The sequence below is a fragment of the Oryctolagus cuniculus genome, chromosome 10 (assembly GCF_964237555.1).
Source record: "Oryctolagus cuniculus chromosome 10, mOryCun1.1, whole genome shotgun sequence".
Taxonomy (NCBI): domain Eukaryota; kingdom Metazoa; phylum Chordata; class Mammalia; order Lagomorpha; family Leporidae; genus Oryctolagus; species Oryctolagus cuniculus.
The window spans coordinates 15,016,086-15,039,799 of record NC_091441.1 but is presented as its reverse complement, the minus strand read 5'-3'; the positions used below and the strand labels follow the sequence as shown (position 1 = coordinate 15,039,799).

Sequence of the window (23,714 nt, the reverse complement as noted above, 5' to 3'; positions counted from 1 at the left end):
AGACTCTCTCATATGGGTCCTAATGTATCTGATCTGTTGATTTAATTCTTCCCATTAGTACTTCTTTGAGCTTTGATCTTCAGTCTTATTTTTTTCCTTGTTAGTTAATTGGGATTTCTTTAAGCTTGAACTCTTACTCCTCTAGTCCCCATAAAAAGAATTTCTAAGGGATTTTGGAAAGTTAGAATTTAAATTCTCCTCTTCTATGTACAAGGTACACACTATTTGAGCTTTAGTTAAGACATAGTTGCTGACAACTTCAAATGCAGAATTTCATGGCCATGAATGAAAGATAAAATAGGAACTTAAATCTTCAGTTTTGTCAGAAGCCTGTACACATTAATTTTATTAGGGAAATTATCATTGAGAAACCAAGGTTGTTTCATTAGAAATACTCTAATGAGTAGGGAGAGGCAGAGAGACCTATAAATTAAAGACATCAGCTACTCATTTTACAAATGTTTCCTCATTCCTTGTCCAGACGGTTTTGTCTCTCCAGAAGCCAGGTAAGGTCTTCCTTTTTCTCCAACTTCAGACTTCTCTGTTTTGAGAATACTGATGTCGACTAGAAAGACATACTTTTATTGTACATAGACTTTTGATGAGATGCCTTTATTTAATTCAGTGCCTACATGGCCATGACAATGTATTTTCATCTTGTTTGACAGTAAGTTAATTCATTTTGCTTCTGAGTAAACTGGCCAGGGATACTTGAAAGGAACCCTGAAGCTGACCTTGGATCTCTAGCAGCAGATGCGGGGGGATGCCTTAGCAGGGATTAAGCCCAATGACAGTAAAATACCCCAACATATGTGGGCTCTCAAAAACTTCATTCTGTGTTAATATTACTCTTATATTAGGATTCTTCTTAAAGTTTTTGATAACTAGTTATCAAGTAGCTCATGAGAAAGAAAATACAAAACATGTTCTACTTATTTATTTTGGTAAGTATTAATTGTTCTTTAAAAATTTTTTTTGTTAGGTAGCAGAGGTAATATAAACTCTCCATACAATCCTGAAACAATTGAGAAAAGTAAAAAAGGAAATCTTTTCATTCTAATAATCCGTGAGCAGTGTATGTCATGTGAGAAAATGCAGCATAGATTCCAGTTTTAATGAAGCTAGTGACTGAGACTTAAGAAAGTTAATCTATCTTGCTACTCTCTGGACTGGATTTTTAAGCTGCAGAGAAACAGAAAGTATCAGTGAGGATGCATCTGTTGGTGATATCATTGTTAAAATTCCATTGTCTGGCTTTGAGACCAGTGTCGCAGTCTGAGCAGCTGGACAAGCTGGACATGGGAGGGATAAGGGCTGGTTCTGCCTGGGGAAGCTAATCACAAGGAGGAAGGGCTGGGAGGCAGAGGCAGAGGCAGAGGCAGGCAAGTTCTGACAGAGAACAAGTGAGAATAAAACTAGTGAGACATTAACCCTGCTCCCTGGGGAAAGGAGAACGGAGAACAACCAGATGAAGCCAGCCTGAAGCTCATTCCTGTCTCCTGCCAAGGAAAGGGGTGAGAGTGGGCATCAGGAATGTCTCACTGAGAGGAAGAGGAAGAGCAGTGGGAGAATTTCAGCGACTCAGCAATTCAAATACTGGGTTTTGATTGCTTTCATTGCTGTTCTAGATATCACTCAAATCATCATGGATTCACTCGGCGCAGCAAACACTCAGTTTGGGTTTGCTCTTTTCAAAGAGCTGAAGAAAACAAACGATGGCAATGTCTTCTTTTCCCCTGTGGGCATCTCCACTGCCATTGGTATGATCCTCCTAGGGACCCGAGGAGCCACTGCCTCGCAGTTACAGAAGGTAGGGAGCTTCCTTTGTTTCCCATGCACAGATTTGTTTCTGGAGTAAATCTATCTTTACCTGGAAAACAGGCTCATTTTGACCTGTGGTGCAGGGAACCATAAAGACATGGAGGAAGTTCACACCAAATACCATCATGCCATCTCTACCCTGATGCTAGAAATCCCTTTGAATGGGGGCTGGGTGAATGGCCTTGTGAAAAGTAATTTCTTTCATAATTAGAGCTATATCATGAAGGGTAAAAAGTACTGGGAGAAGCAACATAATCCCCATCACGGTATAAATGACACATCAACGATGAATATGTGAATGGATAAAGTGGGCAACCCAGACCTTTTCAAGATTTTGCAAGGATATAAATGTATGCCCTTGGGGGTTCTTTCACAGGCATACACTTCCTCCTGACTGATTCAATGTGATGTTTGCTTTCTGTGCTCTGACCATCGAAATAATATTTTTTCCCTACCAGGTGTTTCACTTTGAAAAAGACACAGACAGCACAAGAATAAAGACTGGAGAAAAAGAGGTGGGAAACATGATTCACATCTTCAACATAGCTTTTTAGGTGTGAATTCACTGGGGAAAAGGGCTGGGAGAGATGTGGAACACTTGACACTTTTTATTAGGCAATAATAATCATTGCAACCAAATAGTGTTGCTAGGATCATGTAACAATAATAAAGCCTTAATATTAAGAAGAGGCCCTAACTTTATTGGACAATAGCTACTATGATGTAACTAGTAAAGGTTAATGACAGAAAAGTTCCCTTAGTAGGTGGATGGATTTTGAAGTTAAACAGGTTTCGGTTCAAGTTTAGGCTTGGTCATTTAACAACTGTTCTACTTTGGACAAGTTATTTATCTTCTTTGAGCCTCTGAAAATAGATCACATTGGTTACTTATCTAGATGTGGTGGTTTAGTACGAGATATTATTACTAAATTCCACTCATATTTTAGTTTCCCTGCTGATGTTTTATTTTATTAAAAAAAGCACAGGACCAATAACTTCCTAGGGTATCTTCAAGCTAGTATTCTTGATATTCCAGTAGTCCTCACCAAAAGAGCATTCTGCCCAAACATGGGAAAGGGGTTAAGTCCTTTAGGTCTGGGCTTGCATCAGGAGATAGTTAAAGCTCTCAGGAAGAACATAATTGTTCTGACAATAGTCATAGTCCGAGTCCATGCCCGCATAAAGCCATAGTCCAAATAACGCAGCCATGTGATCTGTTCATTTCCTAATCCTGAAACGCTAGGTTGCCTGAGTGGTTCGGATGCATCTGTCGAGAGCCAAGCTTCCTTCCAGGATTTTCACAACAGCATTGGTTCAGACAGCTGCTCCAGTGTTCCCTGGGTTGTGGAGCCCTGTTGTTTTCAGAGAACTTTTCCTCCAAAGCATGATAATCTATACAGAACCCTGATACAAATTAGAAAAAGGCACATTGCCTTGACAAAGAGCTTGATGACCAGGGTGGGAGTTTCAGCTTTTGTGTACCTGTGAAGCCCAGTGTAGTTGCTCTGTCAATGACCCTGAATCTTTCTGGGAATGTCAGTGGTACAAAGAAGAATAAAATTACTGACTGAAAGAGTATGACTGGAGCACACATCAAAGGTCATCTCCTTTAATTGCTTCATTATTTGATGGGGAATGAGATGAGTAAAGTCATCTGCCTGGAGACAAGCTTGACACGTACCCTTTCATTATCACGTGAAAACTTGCTTTTCAAAACTGATAGTGAAATATTGAGGCATATGTATCAAGGGTATAAGGAATAATGCACTGAATACCCTTTACCACCTCCACCCTGTGTGAGTAATAAACCATTACAGGTCAGATGAAAATGCCATCCTTGAGCATGTCCCAGCCTCTTCTGAGACAGGACGTGCCCCTGTCTTCAGTTAGGTGTTAGTTACATATATTTATTGTTTCATTATATGCAATATTTTTGTCATTATGCTCTGCAACTTGTTGATGTTTGACTCTGCATTATGCTTACAAGATTCATCTGTAGCATACTTGTAGCACTGGTTGATTCATTCCCACAGGTGTTCATCTATTTGTCCCATTGATGGGGGCTTCTTCTCTATTATCAACAGTGATAGAATGACCCTTTTCTTTTTTTTTTTAAGATTTATTTATTTATTTGAAAGGCAGAGTTACACAAAGAGAAGGAGAGAGAGAGAGATACAGATAGAAAGAGAGAGAGGTCTTCCATTTGTTGGTTCACTCCCCAATTGGCCTCAACAGCTGAAGCTGTGCTGATCTGAAGCCAGGAGCCAGGAGCTTCTTCTGGGTTTCCCGCGTGGGTGCAGGGGCCCAAGGACTTGGGCCATCTTCCACTGCTTTCCTAGGCTATAGCAGAGAGCTGGATTGGAAGTGGAGTAGCCAGGTCTTGAACCGGTGCCCATATTGGATACTGGCACTGCAGGCGGCAGCATTACCCATTATGCCACAGCACCGGACCCATAGAATGACCCATTTCATACAAGCCATTTTTGCATTTGTGGGATGATCAACTTAATCATAATATAGAAGAAATTGTACATTATTTGATTGAATTTGCTAATATTTTCATAAAAGCTAAAAAATATGTATTGTGAATGAAATCAATTATACTTCCTTGTCCAGTTTTGGGTATCAAAGTAACATTAGACTCATAAAATGAGTTGGAGATTGTCTCATCTTTTTCTACTTTCTGAATGAATTTGTACAAATTAAGAAACACACCTAATTGTTGGGTGGAATTTGGACTGAAACTCTCTGAACCTGGTGATTTGTTGGTCTGCTTTTTGGTGGTTAACTTTTCATTACTTAGTTGATTTCTTTAGTAAACATAGGGTGGATTTTTTTTTCCTGAGGCAGTTTTGAGTAATATCTTAGTTTTATTTTCCATTTATTTTATGTATTCAAGTATAATTACAATACAGGCATTCATAGTTTATAAAATGGTTTTAGTACTTATAATTTTAATTAACATGTGATAATCATACATTTTTATGGGATACAGTGCAATACTCTAAGATGCATCCACAGCATGCATCAAACCAGGCAATTGTTCGCTGCCTCTTAAAGTCTGTTTCCTCTGTAGTGATGCCACTTCCACATTCTGTTAGTAACTTTCTTCTAATTCTGTCTTTTACTTTACCAATATTTTCCATATGTAATCTTTCATGTCTTTTTAAATAGTCAGCTAGTTATCCTCTCTAAAATTACTTTTATTTCTTGCTATACTAATTCTTGCTGTGATATATCCTTCCTTTATTTTTTGGTTGGAGGATGGATGGGTATGATGATTACTCTTTTTCTAACCAAATTAAGTCTAATTTTCTTATTTTCTAATTTAAGCTTGTAGCTTTACCAAATTTCTTTGTAGAAATATTTTAGTTGCTGTTGTATCCCACAAATAACTTTTAAAAAACTTTTAGAAGATGGATATTTCCATTTTAGATTTCATAGGCTTGCTTTTCATTGGCAAAATACATATATTTTAAAAATCGAAGTTTAGTATAGACTCAGTAACACTCACGAATTTTAAGTGTATAGTTCCACTAACTTTTATTAAGGGAATATGCATGTGACTGTGCCACAGATAACTTCCTGAGTACCAAGAACAATGTCTTGTGCTTCCTCAAAGTTATTTTCCAGTTATCACTCAAAGATATCTAGTAGAAACCTTATCATCAATCACATTATTTCTATTATTTTTTGGGGATACAACATTATGTATGTATACCCATCTAATGTATATCGGTAGTTTATTTTTACTGCTGTGAATATTCCATTGTATAACTTTCATAATTTGCTCATTTTTGTTATTGGTAAATACTTGGTTTGTTTCATTCTGAGTTATTTTGAATCAAGTTAGTATGGACACTGTTGTTCATGCCCTTTGCTTCACAGATGAACTCATCTCTCTTGGGTATTTTCTGAGGAGTAGAGTTGCTGGGCCATGGAGTATATGAACATTCAGCTCTCACAGATCCTGCCAAGTAGTTTTCTGAAATGTTCGTACCAGGTTACCTCACACCCACAGTGCATGAGAGTCGCTTTGCGTCTTTACCAACTTTTGGTAAAGTTTTTTTTATTGTTTTTTATTGCTCTTTAATAAATTTTTATTGTTTCTGATGGGTGTTTGGTGGTAGCTTATAATTTTAATTTGTATTTTCTTGAAAAGTAGTTATGACAAATACCTTTTCATATGCTTATTAGCCATTTGGAAAGCCTCTTAAGTCTTTTCTTCATGTTCTTTCCCTTAGGTTGTCTATATCTTATTGATTAGTAAGAGTTCTTCATATAATCTGAATCTGAACCTCATATCAGATATAGGTATATCTAGAAATGTTTCCCATTTTGTTGCTTGTTTTTCTCACTCTTAATTATGCCTTTTGGTGAACAGAAATTCATAGTGTTAATGAAGTCCAATTTATCAATTTCTTCCCTTTAAGATAAAAACTTTTGGGTCCTATTTCAGAAATCTTTGCCTAGTTCAAGGTCATGAAGATCATTTCCTATATTATTTTCATTGTACTTACTGAAATTTATACCATTTCCTGGACTACGTTGCTTGCCAATGGCACCTTGTCATAAAGCAGGTTACCGTGTATAAGTGTGAAAATGTTTCTTGACTCTGTCCTACTATATTGTTTATTTGGCTCTCCTCATGCTAATACTACAGTGTCTTACTAACTAGGTCTTGGAATCTGATAGAATAAGTCTCAGCTTTGTTCTTTTAAAAAAATCATCACCATTTCATTTCTCTCTATAGTTCACAGTTTGTCAATTTCACAGGAAACGGCAATTTTTATTGAGATGACATTGAAAATATAGATTTAATTTTGACAAAATTGACATACTTGTGATACTGAATTTTCCAATCCACAAAAATAGTGGGTCAATTTACTTAAGTCTTCTTTAACATCTCTTGTTATAGAATTATCTGTGTGAATAGCTAGCACATCTTTCATTAGATTTCATAACTTTCTTTTTAGAACTTATTTTATTTATTTGAAAGTCAGAGTGACAGAGAGGCAGAGGCAGAGAGAGAGAGAGAGAAAGTGTGAGAGAGAGAGAGAAAGAAAGAGAGAGAGAGAGGGAGAGAGAGAGATCTTCCATCTACTGGTTCACTCCCCAGATGGCCACAACAGCTGGAGCTGCGTCAATCCAAAGCCAGGAGCCAGGAGCTTCTTCCGGGTCTCCCACCTGGGTGCAGGGGCCCAAGGACTTGGGCCATCTTCTACTGCCTTCCCAGGCCTTAGCAGAGAGCTGGATCAGAAATGGAGCAGCCAGGACTCTAAGTGGTGCCCATTTGTAATGCCGGCACTGCAGGGGCAGCTTTACCTGCTATGTCACAGCTCTGGCCACAAATCTTTTTAAAAAAGATTAATTTTATTTGTTTGAAAGGCAGAGTAACAGAGAGAGAGGGAGAGACAGAGTGAGAAAGAGATATTCCATCTGTTTGTTGACTCTCCAAATGGCTGCAACAGATGGGATAGGGCCAGGCTGAAGCCAAGAGTACAGAACTCTATCTGGGTTCCCCATGTGGGTTCCAGGGGTCCAACTCTTGGGCCATTTCCTGCTTTTCCAGGTGCGTTTGCAGGGAGCTGGATCAGAAGCATTGCAGCCAGGACTTGAACTGGCAGTCTGATATGGGATGCAGGCATTGCAAACCGTGGCTTTAACCCCTTGAGCCACAGCACCAGCCCCGGATTTCATAAATTTTGATATAAAATTATAGTTATTTTATGAATAAAGTATGATTTCTTTTTCTGCCCCATTTGTTATTGTACTTGGTTTTAATATCATATTTTAATATCATATTTTTGTTGTGATTTATTTCTAACTTAATCACATTCTTCGAATTTTCTTAAGACTTTCTCTATTCTCTGTTAGGTGATCAGTTTTCAAAATATTCTCTGTGTTGTTGTTCATAGAATTCTATATCCCACTTACAGAAACTTATTTATTTGCTGATGTTTTTTATAATCTTCCCCAGATTTTGTTGATATCAATTGGTAAGAAAGATGTGTTGCCGGCGCTGCGGCTCACTAGGCTAATCCTCCGCCTTGCAGCGCCGGCACACCGGGTTCTAGTCCTGGTCGGGGAGCCGGATTCTGTCCTGGTTGCCCCTCTTCCAGGCCAGCTCTCTGCTATGGCCAGGGAGTGGAGTGGAGGATATGAACTCATCTCTCTTGGGAGACCAGGATAAGTACCTGGCTCTTGCCATTGAATCAGCGCGGTGTGCCAGCCGCAGCGCGCTGGCTGCAGCGGCCATTGGAGGGTGAACCAATGGCAAAGGAAGACCTTTCTCTCTGTCTCTCTCTCTCACTGTCCCCTCTGCCTGTCAAAAAAAAAAAAAAAAAAAAAAAAAAGATGTGTTAAAAATCTCCTACCATTATGATTGGTTTGATTATTTCATCTTGCATTTTTTGATAAGCATATTTTATGGTCTATATTTGATACATTAATTTTAAAAATTTTTGTATCTTTCTGGTGAATTTAACATTTTCCTAATATGTGTCATATTTTGTGCTTTAGATATTTTTGTCATATATGAATGTATCCATGCTTTCTTTTGGTATTTCTCTGGGATATCTTTTTCTATTTTTATTTTTAAATCTACATGTCCAAAAAATGTGTTAGAGGTTTCTTATTCTTGGGGCTGGTGCCGTTGCGCAGCGGGATAATGCCCTGGCCTGAGGTGCCGGCATCCCATATGGGCACCAGTTCTAGTCCCGGCTGCTCCTCTTCCTATCCAGCTCTCTGCTGTGGCCTGGGATAGCAGTGGAGGATGGCCCAAGTCCTTGGGCCCCTGCACCCACATGGGAGACTGGGAAGAGCGCCTGGCTCCTGGCTTCGGATCGGCACAGCTCTGGCGGTTGCGGTCAACTGGGGAGTGAACCATCAGGTGGAAGACCCCTCTCTCTCTCTCTCTCTCTCTCTCTCTCTCTGCCTCTCCTCTCTCTGTGTAACTCTGACTCTCAAGTAAAAAATAAATAAATCTTTTTTTTAAAAAAAGAATTTTTTTTTTTGCTCTGAGTCAAATATCTGACTTGGTAATATTTTATACCATTCTGTAGGATGTGTTATCACTATGTTGACTGTTTCCTTTGTTGTAGCTGAAACCTTGATTTAGTCACATTTGTCTATTTTTGTTTTTGTTGCTTGTACTTTTGATGTCATATCAAAGAAATTATTGTTAAATCAATGCCATGAAGATTTCTCCCAAATTTTCTTTTATCAGTTTCATAGTTTTATGTCTTATGTTAAAGTCTTTCTTTAACTTATTTTGAGTTTTTACATGTGGTATAATATAAAGATGCAATTTCACTCTTGCACGGGATGTTCAGTTTTCCCAACCCCTTTTGTTGAAGAGACTGCCCTTTCCTCACTGCATAGTCTTGGCACCTTTGCTGAAAATCATTTGCTCAGGGGCTGGTGCCGTGGCTCACTGGGTTAATCCTCCGCCTGTGGTGCTGGCATCCCATATGGGCACCAGGTTCTAGTCCCGGTTGTTCCTCTTCTAGTCCAGCCCTCTGCTGTGGCCTGGGAGGGCAGTGGAGGATCGCCCAAGTGCTTGGGCCTGCACCGGCATGGAAGACCACCTGGCTCCTGGCTTCGGATCGGTGCAGTGCCGGCCGTAGCGGCCATTTGGGGAGTGAAACAATGAAAGGAAGACCTTTCTCTGTCTCTCCCTCTATCTGTAACTCTGCCTGTCAAATAAAAAAAAAATCATTTGCTTGTCTATGCAAAGGTTTATTTCTGGGCTCTTTATTTGGTTCAATTGCTCTAAATTTCTCGCTTTATTTGAGCATACCATCTTGTTAAGCACTGCTTTGTAGTTTTGAAATCAGGAACTGTGAGAAATATAAATTTGTTCTTTTAAAAGATTGCTTTGGCTGTTTGGAGTTCCTTTAGAATTCCATATAAATCTTAGGATTTCTTTTCTATTTCTGCAAAAAATAAAATTTTTGGTATTTTCATAGTCATTGCCCTCAATATTTAGATTGCTTTGGGTAATGTGGATATTTTTAAAAATAGTAAGCTTTTGAAAACACCAGCAGGGAGTGTTTCACCATTTACTTGTTTTTTTTTCTTTGACTTCTTTTAGTAATATTTAATGGTTTATAAGTCTTTCACCTTCTAGTAAAATTTATTCCTAAGTATTTTGTATTTTTAGTTTTTTGGGTATGTGCATAATGTTTTCTTCTGTACATATAGGATCATGGAATCTGTGAACAGAGATAGTTTTACTTCTTTCTTGCAAATTTGGATGCATTTTTTTTCTTTGTCTAGTTATTCTGGCTAGAACTTTCAGTACTATGTTGAATATGTTGAACAGTAATGGTGAGAGTAGGCATATTCACCTGAACATAGAAGAAAAGCTTCCAATCTCTCACTACTGAGTATTATATTGCCTATGGGATTTTCATAGGTGACTTTATAAAATTTGGAGGTTTCATCTTTCTCAGTTTGTTGAGTATTTATATCTTGAAAGGGTGTTAAATTCTGCCAAATGCTGGTTTTTGTCATTTATTCTGCTGATGTGGTGTATGACATTGGTTGATTTTTGTATATTGAACCCTGATTGCACTCCAGGTATAAGTTCTACTTAGTAATGATGTATAACCCTTCCAATGTGTTGTTGAACTGAGTTTGCTTATTTTGTTAAAATCAATATTCATTAGGAATATTAACATTAAGTAGTATTTTTAGAAATGAAATGATTTTTTTCTTATTTTTAAAATTTATTTATTTGAAATTTAGTTACAGAGAGAGATGGGGAGAGAGAGAGAAAAAGAGGGAAGGAAAGAAAGTGAGCTTCCTTTTACACCAGCAAAGGTGACCCCAGGTGGCGACAATGGACAGCGCTGGAGCTTGGGGCTCCGTTTTGGTGTCCCACTTGAATGGCAGGGCTCAAACACTTGGGCCACCTTCCATTGCTTCTCCCAGCCCATTGTCAGGGAACTCGACTGGAAGTGTAGCAACCGGGACATGAACCAGCACCAGCATAGGACGCCGGCATCACAGGTGATGGCTTTATCCACCATGCCACAACACCAGTTTTTTTTTTTTTTTAAAGATTTATTTATTTATTTGAAAGACTAACATAGAAAGAGGAAGAGCCAGAGAGAGAAAGGTGGGGGTGGGGGAGAAATAGAGAGAGAGAGAGAATGAATCTTCCATCTGCTGGTACACTCCCCAGATGGCTTCAGTGGCCAGAGCTGGACCAGGCCAAAACCAGAAGCGTGCAGTTCCATTTGGGTCTCCCATATGGGTGGGATGGACCCAAAAACTTCCGCCACCTTCCACTGTTTTTCTCAGTCCATTAGCAGGGGGCTCTATTGGAAGTGGAGCAGCCAGAACTTGAACCAGCACCAGCATGGGATGCCAGCATCACAGGTGATGGCTTTATCCACCATGCCACAATACTGGCCCCTCAAGTATTTTTAAAAATATTTATTTATTTATTTATTTGAAAGGCAGAGTGACAGAGAAAGAGGAAGAGACACAGAGGGTGGGGGGGGTAGGATGAGAGAGATCTTCCATTTGTAGGTTCACTCCCCAGATGCCTGCAACAGCCAGGTGCCAGTAATTCCCTCTAGATCTCGAGTGTGGGTGAGTATAGCACAAGTGCTTGGACTGTCCTCTGTTGCCTCCCAGGAGCATTAGCAGGGAGCTGGATTGGAAGTGGAAGTGGGGCTCAATCCTAGGCATTCTAATATGAGATGCAGATATCCCAAGATGTGGCTTAACTGCTTTGCGACAGTGCCCGCTCTGTATATATTTTTCAATGTATATATATATATATTTTTTTTGCCTGGCTTTGGTATCATCATGATGCTGGTTGCATTGAATGAACTTCCCTTTCAATTCTTTGAGAATTTGAGGAAGATTGGTATTAATTTTCCTTGAGATGTTTGATAGAATTTTTGGTGAAGCTGTTTGGTCCTGTGCTTTTCTTTGTTGAGAGGTTTTTGATTATTGATTCAACTTTCTCCTTTGTTATAATTCTGTTTACTTCTTACATCTTCATGATTCAGTCTTGGTAGTTCGTATGCTTCTGAAAATGTATCCATTTCTTCTAGGTTTTTCTTTTGGGCATGTCATTACTCATAATATTTTCTCATCATTATTTTTATTTCTATGACATCAGCTGCAATATCTCCTATGTCATTTCTAATTTTAGTTATTTTAATCCCCTTTTTCCCTTAGTTTGTCTATATAAGGCATGTCAATTTTATTGATCTTTTATTTTGAAGGATGAAGGATGGTTTTGCTGGAGATAAAATTCTTGGTTGATTTTTTGCCTTTCAATACTTTGAGTATATCATCCTTTCCTTTTTAGTCTTCAAAGTTTTACTGTAAAATCTTTTTTTATTTTTTTACAGGCAGAGTGGATAGTGAGAGAGAGAGGGAGACAGAGAGAAAGGCCTTCCTTTTCCATTGGTTCACCCCGCAATGGCCGCTATGGCCGGTGCGCTGTGGCTGGTGCACCGTGCCGATCCAAAGCCAGGAGCCAGGTGCCTCTCCTGGTCTCCCATGCAGGTGCAGGGCCCAAGGACTTGGGCCATCCTCCACTGCCTTCCCGGGCCACAACAGAGAGCTGGACTGGAAGAGGGGCAAGCCAGACAGAATCCAGCTCCCCACCCCGGGACTAGAACCCGGGGTGCCAGCGCCGCAGGCGGAGGATTAGCCTAGTGAGTTAATCTCTCTCTCACTGTCCACTCTGCCTGTCAAAAAAAAAAAAAAAAAAAGACCCTGGGCTTCATTGATTACCTTTGTTCTCAATGACCCCCAACCCCAACCGGGCAACTTGTTCCTGTCTATACTTTGTAGGACAAAAACCCTTTCCCAAATTGTCAAAATATTGGACACCTATCACACTCTTATGTTTCTATACCCAGGGAAAAATAAGGGGTCCAGAATTTTCTCTGAATTGCATAGTGCGATGTTGTGAGAAGGGACACTGGTGAGCGGGTGTTTAGGATTTTCCTACTGGGCTTTAGTGCAGTTGGCTTTGCACTCACCTGGGGTAAAGGTGCCTCTTATCTACTTTCTGGGTTTTCTCACAAAGGCAGTTTTGCCTTTGCCTTGTTAAGTTGATTTCTCTGTGGGGGAAGTTGGTTTGGCATTTCTTATTCTGTCATCTTGCTGAAGTCATTCCCTGGAAGTTTCTTGAGCAAAGATTTAAACATGATGGATGCTGCTATGTTGTGTTTGCTTTGTTCTTGAATGAATCTTTGGATGTATATGGAATTCTCATTTAATATTTTCTGTCAACTTTTTGAAGATTTCATTCCACTTTTCTTTTCTAATGTTGCTGTTGAGAATTGGTTTAAGTGGCATCTCTTTGTGGGTGACCTATCTTTGCCTGCATGTGAGTTTTGCTTTTTGTTTTTGTTGTTTCTGAATTTACTACATTGCATATAGGCTTGGGTTTCTATTTATCATTGTCGTGGGCTAAATTTTACTCAAAATTAATATTTCAGGCTCCTGCATTTTACTTAGAGAAGAATGCTAAGCACAGGCTCAAACATGACATGTAGCATGGTCAATTTCAGAAGTTATTTAGAAAGTGAGAAGAATACCCAGGAACATGAGGACTTTATTAAGGGAGAGTGGGCCAATAAGGATAAACAGGGGTCTCCATACCAGTCATTCTAGGGGTCAACGAGGAGAGAGGGAGCAAGCCAGAGAGCGTGAGCAGGCAAGCGAGAACGCAGGTGAGAGGCTGCAAATGAGAGGGCCAGGCTCAGCGCTCTCCATGCCTCTTACGCACTTCCAAAAGGGGAATGGTTACATAGTCTGACTGACAGATAGGTAAAGGTGAGATTACATGGGGGCAAGGGTGGGTGTGGCCTCCAGCTCATGAACCTGATCTATCTCCCTGAGCAGGCTCATATCACCATGACTTCGATTTAGTATGCTTTCTGAAAATGAAAATTCACACCTTTCATCAGTTTTGGAAAAATCTTAGCCTCTTAATTTTTTGCATATTTCCCCATTCTCTCTTCTTGCCCTTTCAGAGAATGCTGTATTTTTTTTCTATTGTTCAGATATATTATGTGTTACACACTACTAATATATATTACATATATTCATCAATTTTTGTCTTTTTGTTATATTCTGAGAAAATAATTCAGCTTTATTTTTAGTTTGCTAATTTATAAGTGCCTAATTATTGGGTTTTTAAATTCAATTATTGGGTTTTTAAATTCAATTAAATATTCATATATAGATGTTTTAATTGATTATTAAGCTAATCTCAAAATTAATGATAGTCACTTGTTCCTTAAACATATATTCAATATTCTTTTGTTTGTATAACAATATAATACAATCTTTCTTTTTTTCCCAAAGAAACTTTTTATTTGAGGAATACAAGCTTCTTGCATTTCTTAAGTGCAAGGTTAGGTATATAGTGATTCTTCCCACATGCCTGCTCTGCCACCCACTCTCTTACCTCTCCTACTCCTCCCTCTCCCATTCCCAGTCCCATTCTCCACTAAGATCCATTTTCGGTTAACTTTATACACAGAAGCCCATTTCTATACTAAATAAAGACTTCAACAATTTGCACACACACACACACACAACAAAAATTATTCCTCAACAATCAGGACAAGGGCTGTCAAAGTCATTACATCTTGAAGTTAGTTTCACTTTTTTTTTGAAACTTAATTAACTTTAAACAAGTACCCATGAATGATACACTTTTTTTTTTTTTTTTTTGTGAGCACTTTGACATAATTATAATACAACTCTTTGAGGACAGAGGTCCTGCATGGGAAGTTAGTGCACAGTGACTCCTTTTGTTAATTTAACAATTAACATTCTTATGTATGACATCAGTGATCACCTGAGTCTCTTGACATGAGCTGTCCAGGTTATGGAAACCTTTTGAATCCACAAACTCCATCAATATTTAGACAAGGCCATAAACAAAGTGGAAGTTCCCTCCTCCCTTCAGAGAAAAGTACCTCCTTCTTTGATGACCACTTCTTGATGACCGAGTTCCTTCATGTAAGACATTTTTTGCCACAGTGTCTTAGCTTTCCATGCTTGAAATGCTCTCATGGGCTTTTCAGCCAGACCAGAATGTCTTAAGGGCTGATTCTGAGGTCAGAGTGCTATTTAAAGCAATTGTCATTCTATGAGTCTGCTGTGTGGACTGCTTCCCATGTTGGAGCATTCACTCTTTTTTAAGTCTATCTATTATTATTACCAGATAGTTAATCCTATCCATATGATCACTTTAACACTTAAGATGTTTTACTTAAGATGTTTTACTTAAGATGCCTAACACTTAAGGTGTTTTAAATATCCAGCTTAAGGGGGACTTGGGATCCCATGGGGAGTTTTAAACTGTACCTTTAGAAGTAAGTCTATAGGAATATATGCAGAACTATACAGCTTTACAGTTACAAATTTCATACACTGCATAATTACAACTTTAGGAACATGGTGGTTCTTCCCATCATGCCTACCCTCCCACCCATACTCGCAACCCTTTCCTCCTCCCTCTCTTATTCCCACACTTATTTTTTTTTTACTGAGATCTATTTTCAATTAACTTTATGCACATATGTTTAATTCTATGTTAAGCAGAGTTCAACAAATATTATTAAAAAAAACTGTTCCTCAACAATCAAGACAAGGGCTGTTCAAGTCATTGCTTCTCAGTATCAATTTCATTTCTACAGATTGCATTTTAGGTGCTCTATTAGTTATCACAGGTCAGGGAGAACATATGGTGTTTGTGCCTTTGAGACTGGCTTATTTCACTGAGTATGATGTTTTCCAGATTCATTCATTTTGTTTTAAATGACCAGATTTCATTTTTTTACTGCTGGGTAGTATTCCATAGTACACATATCCTATAATTTCTTTATCCAGTTAAGTTGATGGGAATTTGGGTTGGTTCCATGTATTAGCTATTGTGAATTGAGCTGCAATAAAAATGGGGGCACAGATAACTCTTTCATATTAAATTCCTAGGAGTGGGATGGCTGGGTCATTTGGTATGTTTATATTCAGATTTCTGAGGTATCTCCATACTGTCTTCCATAGTGGCTTTAACATTTTACATTCCCACCAACAGTGGATTAGAATACCTTTTTCCTCACATCCTAGCCAGCATTTGTTGTTTGTTGATTTCTGTATGAAAGCCATTCTAACTGAAACCTCATTGTCATTTTGATTTGCATTTCCCTGATGGCTAGTGATCCTCAGCATTTTTTCATTTGAATTTCCTCTTTTGGCCATTTGGATTTCCTTTTTTTGAAAAATGTCTATTTAAATCCTTTGCCCATCTCTATATTGGGTTGTTTGTTTTGTTGTTGTGGAATTCTTGATCTCAATATATTCTGGTTATTAATTATCAGTTGCATAGTTTGCAAATAATTTCTCCCATTCTTTCAGTTGCCTCTTCACTTCCCTGAGTGTTTTTTTTTTTGCAGTACAGTGTTTCTTTTGCAGTCTCAATTTGATGTAATCCCATTTGTTAATTTTGGCCTTGATTTCTTGAGCCTCTGGGGTCTTTTCCAGGAACTCTGCCTATGCCAGTGTCTTACAGGGTTTCCCCAATGTTCTCTAATAATTTGATGGTGTCAGGTAACAGGTTTATATCTTTAATCCATTTTGAGTGGGTTTTTGTTTAAGGTATAAAAATGTAGGGTTCTTGCTTCATGCTTCTGCATGTGGAAATCCAGTTTTCCCACATCATTTGTTGAAGAGATGTCCTTGCTTTAGGGATTAATTTTAGCTTCTTTTCAAAGATAAGTTGGTTGTAGATGCCTGGGTTGATTTCTGGTGTTTCTATTCTGTTTCATTGATCTAACTGTTTTGATTATAACTGCCTTGTAGTATGTCTTGAAATCTGGTATTTTGATGCCTCTGGCTTTGTTTTTGTTGTTTAAGATTACGTTAGCTATCACTTCTGCCTCCCAGGGTCTGCATTATCAAGAAGCTAGAATCAGGGACTTGAGCCAGGAGAGCAGATTCCAGGCACTTTGATGTGAGGTGCAGATGTTCTGTCATCTCCTTTTGCTCTCCCTCCTCTTCCTCATTCTTCTTCCTTCCCTTCTTTTCTTTAAACTTTCATTTAATAAATACAAATTTTGAAAGTACAACTTTTGGATTATAGCGGCTTTTCCCCCCATAACCTCCCTCCCACCTGCAACCATCCCATTTCCCACTCCCTCTCCCATCCCATTCTTCATCAAGATTCATTTTCAATAATCTATATCCTCCTCTTCTTTTTAAAAAATTATTTATTTATTTGAAAAAGCGAGAGTGAGATCAAGTTTGAGATCTTCAGTCTGCTGGTTCACTCCCCAAATGACCACAACAACCAGGTCTAAGCCAGGCTGAAACTCAGTACCAAGAACCCCATGTGGGTCTCTTACATGGGTGGCAGAGGCTTAAGCACTTGGGCCATCTTCCTCTGCTTTACCAGGTGCATTAGTAGGGAACTTAATTGGAAGTGGAGCAGCTGGGACTTGAGCTGGCAATTTGATATGAGATAAAGACATTGCAAGCAGTGGCTTTAGTCACTGTGCCACAACTTTGGCCCCCACAGCTGGCTTCTTAAGCCCTAGGCCAAATATCTGCTCCCACATCCTTCTGTTGACATAAGTCCATTATTCCCCAAAGATGCTAGTATTTTGATCTGCTTATCCCACATTCTAGGCAACCTGAGCAGAGATCAAACGATTGTAACATTTAAAGTACAAAGGTTGTAGAAAATGGTCAAATTCAGCCTCTTATATGTTGTAGAGCAGCATGCTTTCATATTTTCAATTTGAATGCCTTCAAATATTCCTTAATTACTCACAAAAATTAGCCTAACCATCTACTATGTGCCAGATACTACTCTAGGCATTAGGGAACCAGTAAAAATAAATAAAATAAAACCAACAATCAAAGACAAACCCCAGGGACCTCAGAATCTAGAGGAAGATGGCTTTTCTGTTCTCAGGTGCACTCTTGAATAGGTTATTCAGTTCAAAATCAAATGCCTGTTACTTGTATCCCCTGTGAGTTGAAGTAACTAGACACCACTCAACAGGCAATGGGACAACGTTCGTCTCTTTTCCAGGGATGTGTGCTGGGTGAGCTGGATGCATCATGGAGTACTTGTCAGTCCTCAAATATAAAACTAATGGATCCTACAGAAATGTTTAATTTCCTTTTCTGGAGATAGGGATAAATCTCACTTTACCCTAATGTGTAGCTCATCCCCATCAGGAGTCATTTTTTTTTTTTCATCCACTACTAGGAACAGGAATTTATAACCTTTAGTGGATAAGAATTTTCTAAGGAGTCATCTACTTTCCTCAGGTGCTATGAGTTTTGTGGGAAGCTAAAGGAAAGTATATAAAACATTTAGTGGGCAATTACATTTGAGACCAAAAACACAGTGCAAGTCAGAAATGCACGACCCACACAGGCTGGTGCAGAAAGTATCTCTGTGGCACTGAAATGGGTTGTGACTTACATTGCCATATGATTTTTGAAAAAGCCACCTGATATCCATAGCCACACCACAGCTATGAACCACTCCAAAGATCCAGAGTGAAGGAAAAATTGAAAAACCCCTCTGGATGGGGGGAATCTAGGCTGGCATTTGCCAAGATATCCCATGGAATGTTTGTTTTAATTTTTAAGATTGGAGAGACGGAAAAGATACATCAGTACTTCCAAAAGTTTCTGACTGAAATAAGCAAACTCAGTAATGAATATGAGCTGAACATAACCAACAGGCTGTTTGGAGAAAAAACATACCTTTTCCTCCAGGTAAGTTTTGTTGAGTTCACATCTATGTGTCAGTCATGAGGGGCCACAAGGTGCAATTAGGACCCTGTGTCTGGCAGCTGATTCCGTTTGCTGCTTGGCTGAGCCCATATCATTGCTGAGCTCTTGGCTTGCTCTTCAGACATTGAGAACCTTTGGGGACTTCTCTTTAGTTCTGGAAATCTGGATGTCATTGTACGTGCATAAAAATGTGCATGGAAATACTCAAAGTGATTTGCCAATGGCTGTCTCATGACATTCATTGCCCTAGTATACAGATACATTTATTTAAAGATGTTGACATTGATAAGTTGACTTTTCAACCTCTTTCTGTTCCTTTCCTGTTTCTTCTAAAGAAATACCTAGATTATGTTGAAAAATATTACCATGCATCTTTGGAACCTGTTGATTTTCTAAATGCAGCAGATGAAACTCGAAAGAAGATTAATTCCTGGGTCGAACTCCAAACCAATGGTAGTGTATGAGTGGGTCGTTTATCATAAAAACTTCTTGATATTTGATTTGAGTGCAGCCTTGGGCTTGTCTCTGCATTGCGTGCCAGATGGATAAGCTGTGGGAGGGGATATGAGATGGGTTTTGGAGGGATGAAAGGGCAAAGCTGGGCATGGGGATGGGAGGACCCACAGATGGTGGAATGGTCTCAGCAAATATGGAGAGAGCCAAGGGGACCAGGAGGGGACTATAGAAATCAACTACCTGGAAACACTTTGTGGAAAATTGTTTGCACATGCCTGTAAATCAACATATCTTTGGGGTTTCTGAAACTGAGCTCATTTTCTTCTTGGGTTTGCACTCTTTCCTTTATGTCAGAGCCTATCTTTGTGAGTCTGAGTCCCTGTGTGAAAACATCATAGGAAATACCCTTCATTTTTATTAAGTAAGAAACATACAGCTCTGCCATCAAGACCTGTGTTTGCTGCTTCCATCTGGGACACGCAGGCCTCCTCTCCACTGGAACATCACACAGGATGGTAACAGCTTTCAGGTCCAACCACAGCAGACAATGTGATGCATGCTTGACCCCATTCTTTTTTTTTTTTTTTAAAGATTTGTTTATTTAATTTGAAAGGCAGAGTGATAGAGAGAGAGGAAGAGACAGAGAGATCTTCCATTCTCTGGTTCATTCTCTGTATGGCCACAACAATCAGGGCTGGTGAGGGCCAAAACTGGGTTCCTGGAACTGCACCTGAGTTTCCCACATGGGTGGCAGGGACCCAACTACTTGGGGCATCTTCTATTGCTTTCCCAGGTACATTATCAGGGAGCTATATTGAAAACAGCATAGCTGGGACTCAAACTGGCACTCTGATACCTGATGCAGGCATCTTAAGCAGTGGCTTAACACACTATGCCATTGGGCTGGTCCATCCATTCTCCTCTTCTGATCCCCCTTGTATGAGCCACATGTATGACATACATGAGAGGAATGTTTATATGAAAATACAGATAGTCTGTTCCAGATTACAATTTTGTTCCAGTTATCAGGGAGATTTCTATTTCAGAATATATTTTTCCTTCATGCTTAGTCCAAAGAAGAAAAATTGAAATAAGCAGAATAAAAGGGATCTATCAAAAGATTGGTTGAACAGCATTTTTTTTTGAAATTTTATGTATAGCTAAAATTCAGAGACAAAAATATTAACTCTTTTTCCAAGGATGTAAATCATCTCAAAATATTAAGGGATAACCACAGTGAATGGGTAAGAATAATAATGACCAAAACCGAGTGCTCACTGTGTGACAGATAGTATTCTATGTGCTGAATGCATTTTAATCTTTTGCTATTTTCCACCAGCCTATGAGGCAGGTTTTATTCCTTATTTTGCAGACTGAGGCACAGAGCACTCAAATAAATTTGCGAAGATTCCTCAACTGATAAGAGGAAAAACTGGATGCCAATCTGATCCCAGAGCCTGGACACTTAACCATCAATTTCAATGTATGCAATGGGGTAAACAGGCAATAGGCAAAGTGAGAATATCCAGTGACTGGCAGTGAGTCTTTGTGGCAAGGCCTTGGATGCTGACCTGGCTGGCTGTTTAGTGATCCAGCTCCTCTGCATCACTTCTGCCACACACTGAATTTGTAATATGGAAGATGAACCAATTTTTTTTCATTTGTTCATTTGCAGAAAATATCAAGGATTTATTCCCAGATGGCTCTCTAAGCAGTGCCACCAAGCTGGTGCTGATCAACACAGTTTATTTTAAAGGGCAATGGGACAGAGAGTTTAAGAAAGAAAATACCAAGGAGGAAAAATTTTGGCTGGATAAGGTATGGTCATTTTTATGTAATGTCATTGCATGTGGAGTGTGAAATGTAAAGTCATGTTTGAGCAAATGTATACTAAAAGACAGTAAATGCTCATTCTGAGACTGATCTTCAGCAAGCATTATTTTAGATTGACCTAATTACTTTGGAGAGCTAACCTGGTTGCCTTATGCCTTTTGACCTTGTGTGCTTTGTTAATGTGTTGTAGAGTACAAGCAAATCTGTGTTGATGATGACACAGTGCCATTCCTTCAGCTTCACTCTCCTGGAGGATTTGCAGGCCAGAATCCTGGGGATTCCATACAAGAACAATGACCTCAGAATGTTTGTGCTTCTGCCCAATGACATAGATGGCCTGGAGAAGGTAAGCACTGCATCTCCCTGTTCTTGCATTCATTGCCTGAGGTTTGTTCTCGATGAGCTAACGTACGGGGCTTCAAGCAGGAGTTGTGACTGGTAGAGCCGGACAGACATCATTTTTCATTGTGTGCATCAGGTACTGATAGTTGGCTAAAGAGAAACCTTCAATGGTATTAGGTTTACTGAGAACTGTCTAATCAAAATACTTTGAGATGACCTAAAATGAAGATTTATGATGCTATGGCAATTCTAGGAATCATCCCATTCTGAGAAACGATTGGATACCTCTGGGCTGCTTTTGTTGGGGTAAAATCACATGTTCACATACAGCAAACTTTGTATATTGTTCAGTAGGTTCTTGGGTCTTCAGAATTTGTTTCTTTGCCTCTCAATCTTGAACTTGTTGATGTGGTGCTACCCACTTAGTAGTTAAAAAATTAAAGTGGTAATGTCCTATATTGTGGAGATCAGGAAGTCTTTGCTTCAAATCCTGCTCCTCCAATAGTTTCTAACCATTGAGCTTTCTTAACTTCCTTGATCCCTGATATTTTATCATCTATAAATGGGGACAATGGAGGGAAGGATTATAAGAGTTTGAGAACACACAGCCTGTAGTGGGTCCATGACATGGATAGCACTCACTATAATATTATAATATTATAGTACCAGATGCTGGGCTGTTGCAGTGAAACTTTACTACTAACATTAAAAGTTGGAAAATATTTTGGGACAGCCAAATGACAATTTTTATGAGGGCTTTGAAATATCTATGTACTTACTCAAAAATTCAGTGTGAGAATTACCTCAAAATAATTCAGAAGAAAAAAATCACCTTTCTGAGCCAAATCAATAATTTTTGGCACTAAATACACTAAGATGCCTAGTTTGGGATGCATAATAATTATTATTACAACAGAGTAATCATCAGCATTTGTCATAATACCTAATGCATTTTAGATCTCTGAACAATGAATGGATAGATGACTATCCAATGTTTGTTAACTTATGGAAAGATTATTTAGCAGTTTGAAGATATTTTGGGAGATATGCAGTAGAGTAGAAGAAGGTAAATTATATAAAGTACAATAGACATTCACTGTGATTGCAAGTGTGTAAGTATACACGTGAGTATATGCATATAAATACTACAGGGGGATAGTTAAAAATAAAAAAGTCCTTGATACAATAAAAATGGATTATTTTTAGTTTTAAAAACTTATTTAATGATGTTGGATTTTCACATATACACAGATAATTAGAGAAATATAAAACAACAGTTTGTTACAGAGACAACAGTCAAATGAAATTTCTACTTTTATTTATTATTAAATGCGATAATTTCTGACAGATAAAAATCAATGCCACACTTAATATTTTATTAACAATCATACCATTCTGTGCTCTTTTTAAACAATAGATTATAAATAAAATAACTCCTGAGAATTTAATAGAGTGGACTAGCCCAGGGCATATGGAAGAAAGGAATGTGAATTTACACTTGCCCCGGATTGAAGTGGAGGGGAGTTATGATCTTGAACCTGTCCTGCCCGGCATGGGGCTGGAAGACGCCTTCAGTGAGTGCCAAGCTGACTATTCGGGAATGTGTTTACTCTCTGGGTTGCACGCCCAGAAGTTCCTGCACAGGGCCTTCGTGAAGATCACCGAGGAAGGCACCGAGGCTGCTGCTGCCACCGGAATAGGATTTGCTGTCACCTCAGCCTCGGGTTATGAAGATTTTCACTGCAATCATCCCTTCCTGTTCTTCATCAGGCACAATGAGTCCAATAGCATCCTCTTCTTTGGCAGATACTCTTCTCCATGAGGCAGGCATTGCCATAATATTGTTTCTCATCAATAAAACAACCAGCAGTGTTGATTTTTAATACAATAATGGATATTGCCCATTTTTTAAAATTTTGCTTTACTTGAATGCATTCTAATGTTTTTTTAACTTTTATTTAATAAATATAAATTTCCAAAGTACAGCTTATGAATTACAATGGCTTCCCCCCCATAACTTCCCTCCCACCCGCAACCCGCCCCTAACCCATTACCTCTCCCTTTCCATTCACATCAAGATGCATTTTCAATTATCTTTATGTATAGAAGATCAATTGAGCATATATTAAGTAAATATTTCAACAGTTTGCACCCACACAGAAACACAAAGTGTAAAGTACTGTTTGATTACTAGTTATAACATTAATTCACAATGTACAACACATTTAGGACAGAGATCCTACATGGGGAGTAAGTGCACAGTGACTCCTGTTGTTAACAAATTGACACTTTTGTTTGTGGCATCAGTAATCACCCTAGGCTCTTGTCATGAGTTGCCAAGGCTATGGAAGCCTTTTGAGGTCATCAACTCCGATCTTTTTAAGATAAGGTCATAGTCAAAGTGAAAGTTCTCTCAGCCCTTCAGAGAAAAGTACCTCCTTCTTTGATGGCCTGTTCTT

At 38.8% G+C, this 23,714-nt stretch overlaps 1 protein-coding gene across 3 annotated transcripts; it reads left to right on the top strand.

Moving 5' to 3' along the window:
- Positions 1 to 360: 360 nt before the first annotated feature.
- SERPINB13 (serpin family B member 13) lies at positions 361 to 23,242 on the top strand. 3 transcript variants are annotated; one of them, XM_008261382.4, is made up of 8 exons: positions 361 to 506; positions 1,629 to 1,810; positions 2,280 to 2,336; positions 18,478 to 18,606; positions 18,960 to 19,077; positions 20,756 to 20,898; positions 21,104 to 21,259; positions 22,673 to 23,241. In XM_008261382.4, exons 2-8 carry the CDS (start codon positions 1,646 to 1,648, stop codon positions 23,075 to 23,077), a joined length of 1,173 nt encoding a protein of 390 aa, XP_008259604.2. In that variant the 5' UTR covers positions 361 to 506; positions 1,629 to 1,645; the 3' UTR covers positions 23,078 to 23,241. The 3 variants fall into 3 exon arrangements, with proteins under 3 accessions (XP_008259604.2, XP_008259605.2, NP_001164754.1); XM_008261383.4 differs by lacking the exon at positions 361 to 506 and adding an exon at positions 1,341 to 1,514 and having other exon boundaries at positions 22,673 to 23,242; NM_001171283.1 differs by lacking the exon at positions 361 to 506 and having other exon boundaries at positions 1,646 to 1,810; positions 22,673 to 23,077.
- The last annotated feature ends 472 nt before the right edge of the window (positions 23,243 to 23,714 follow it).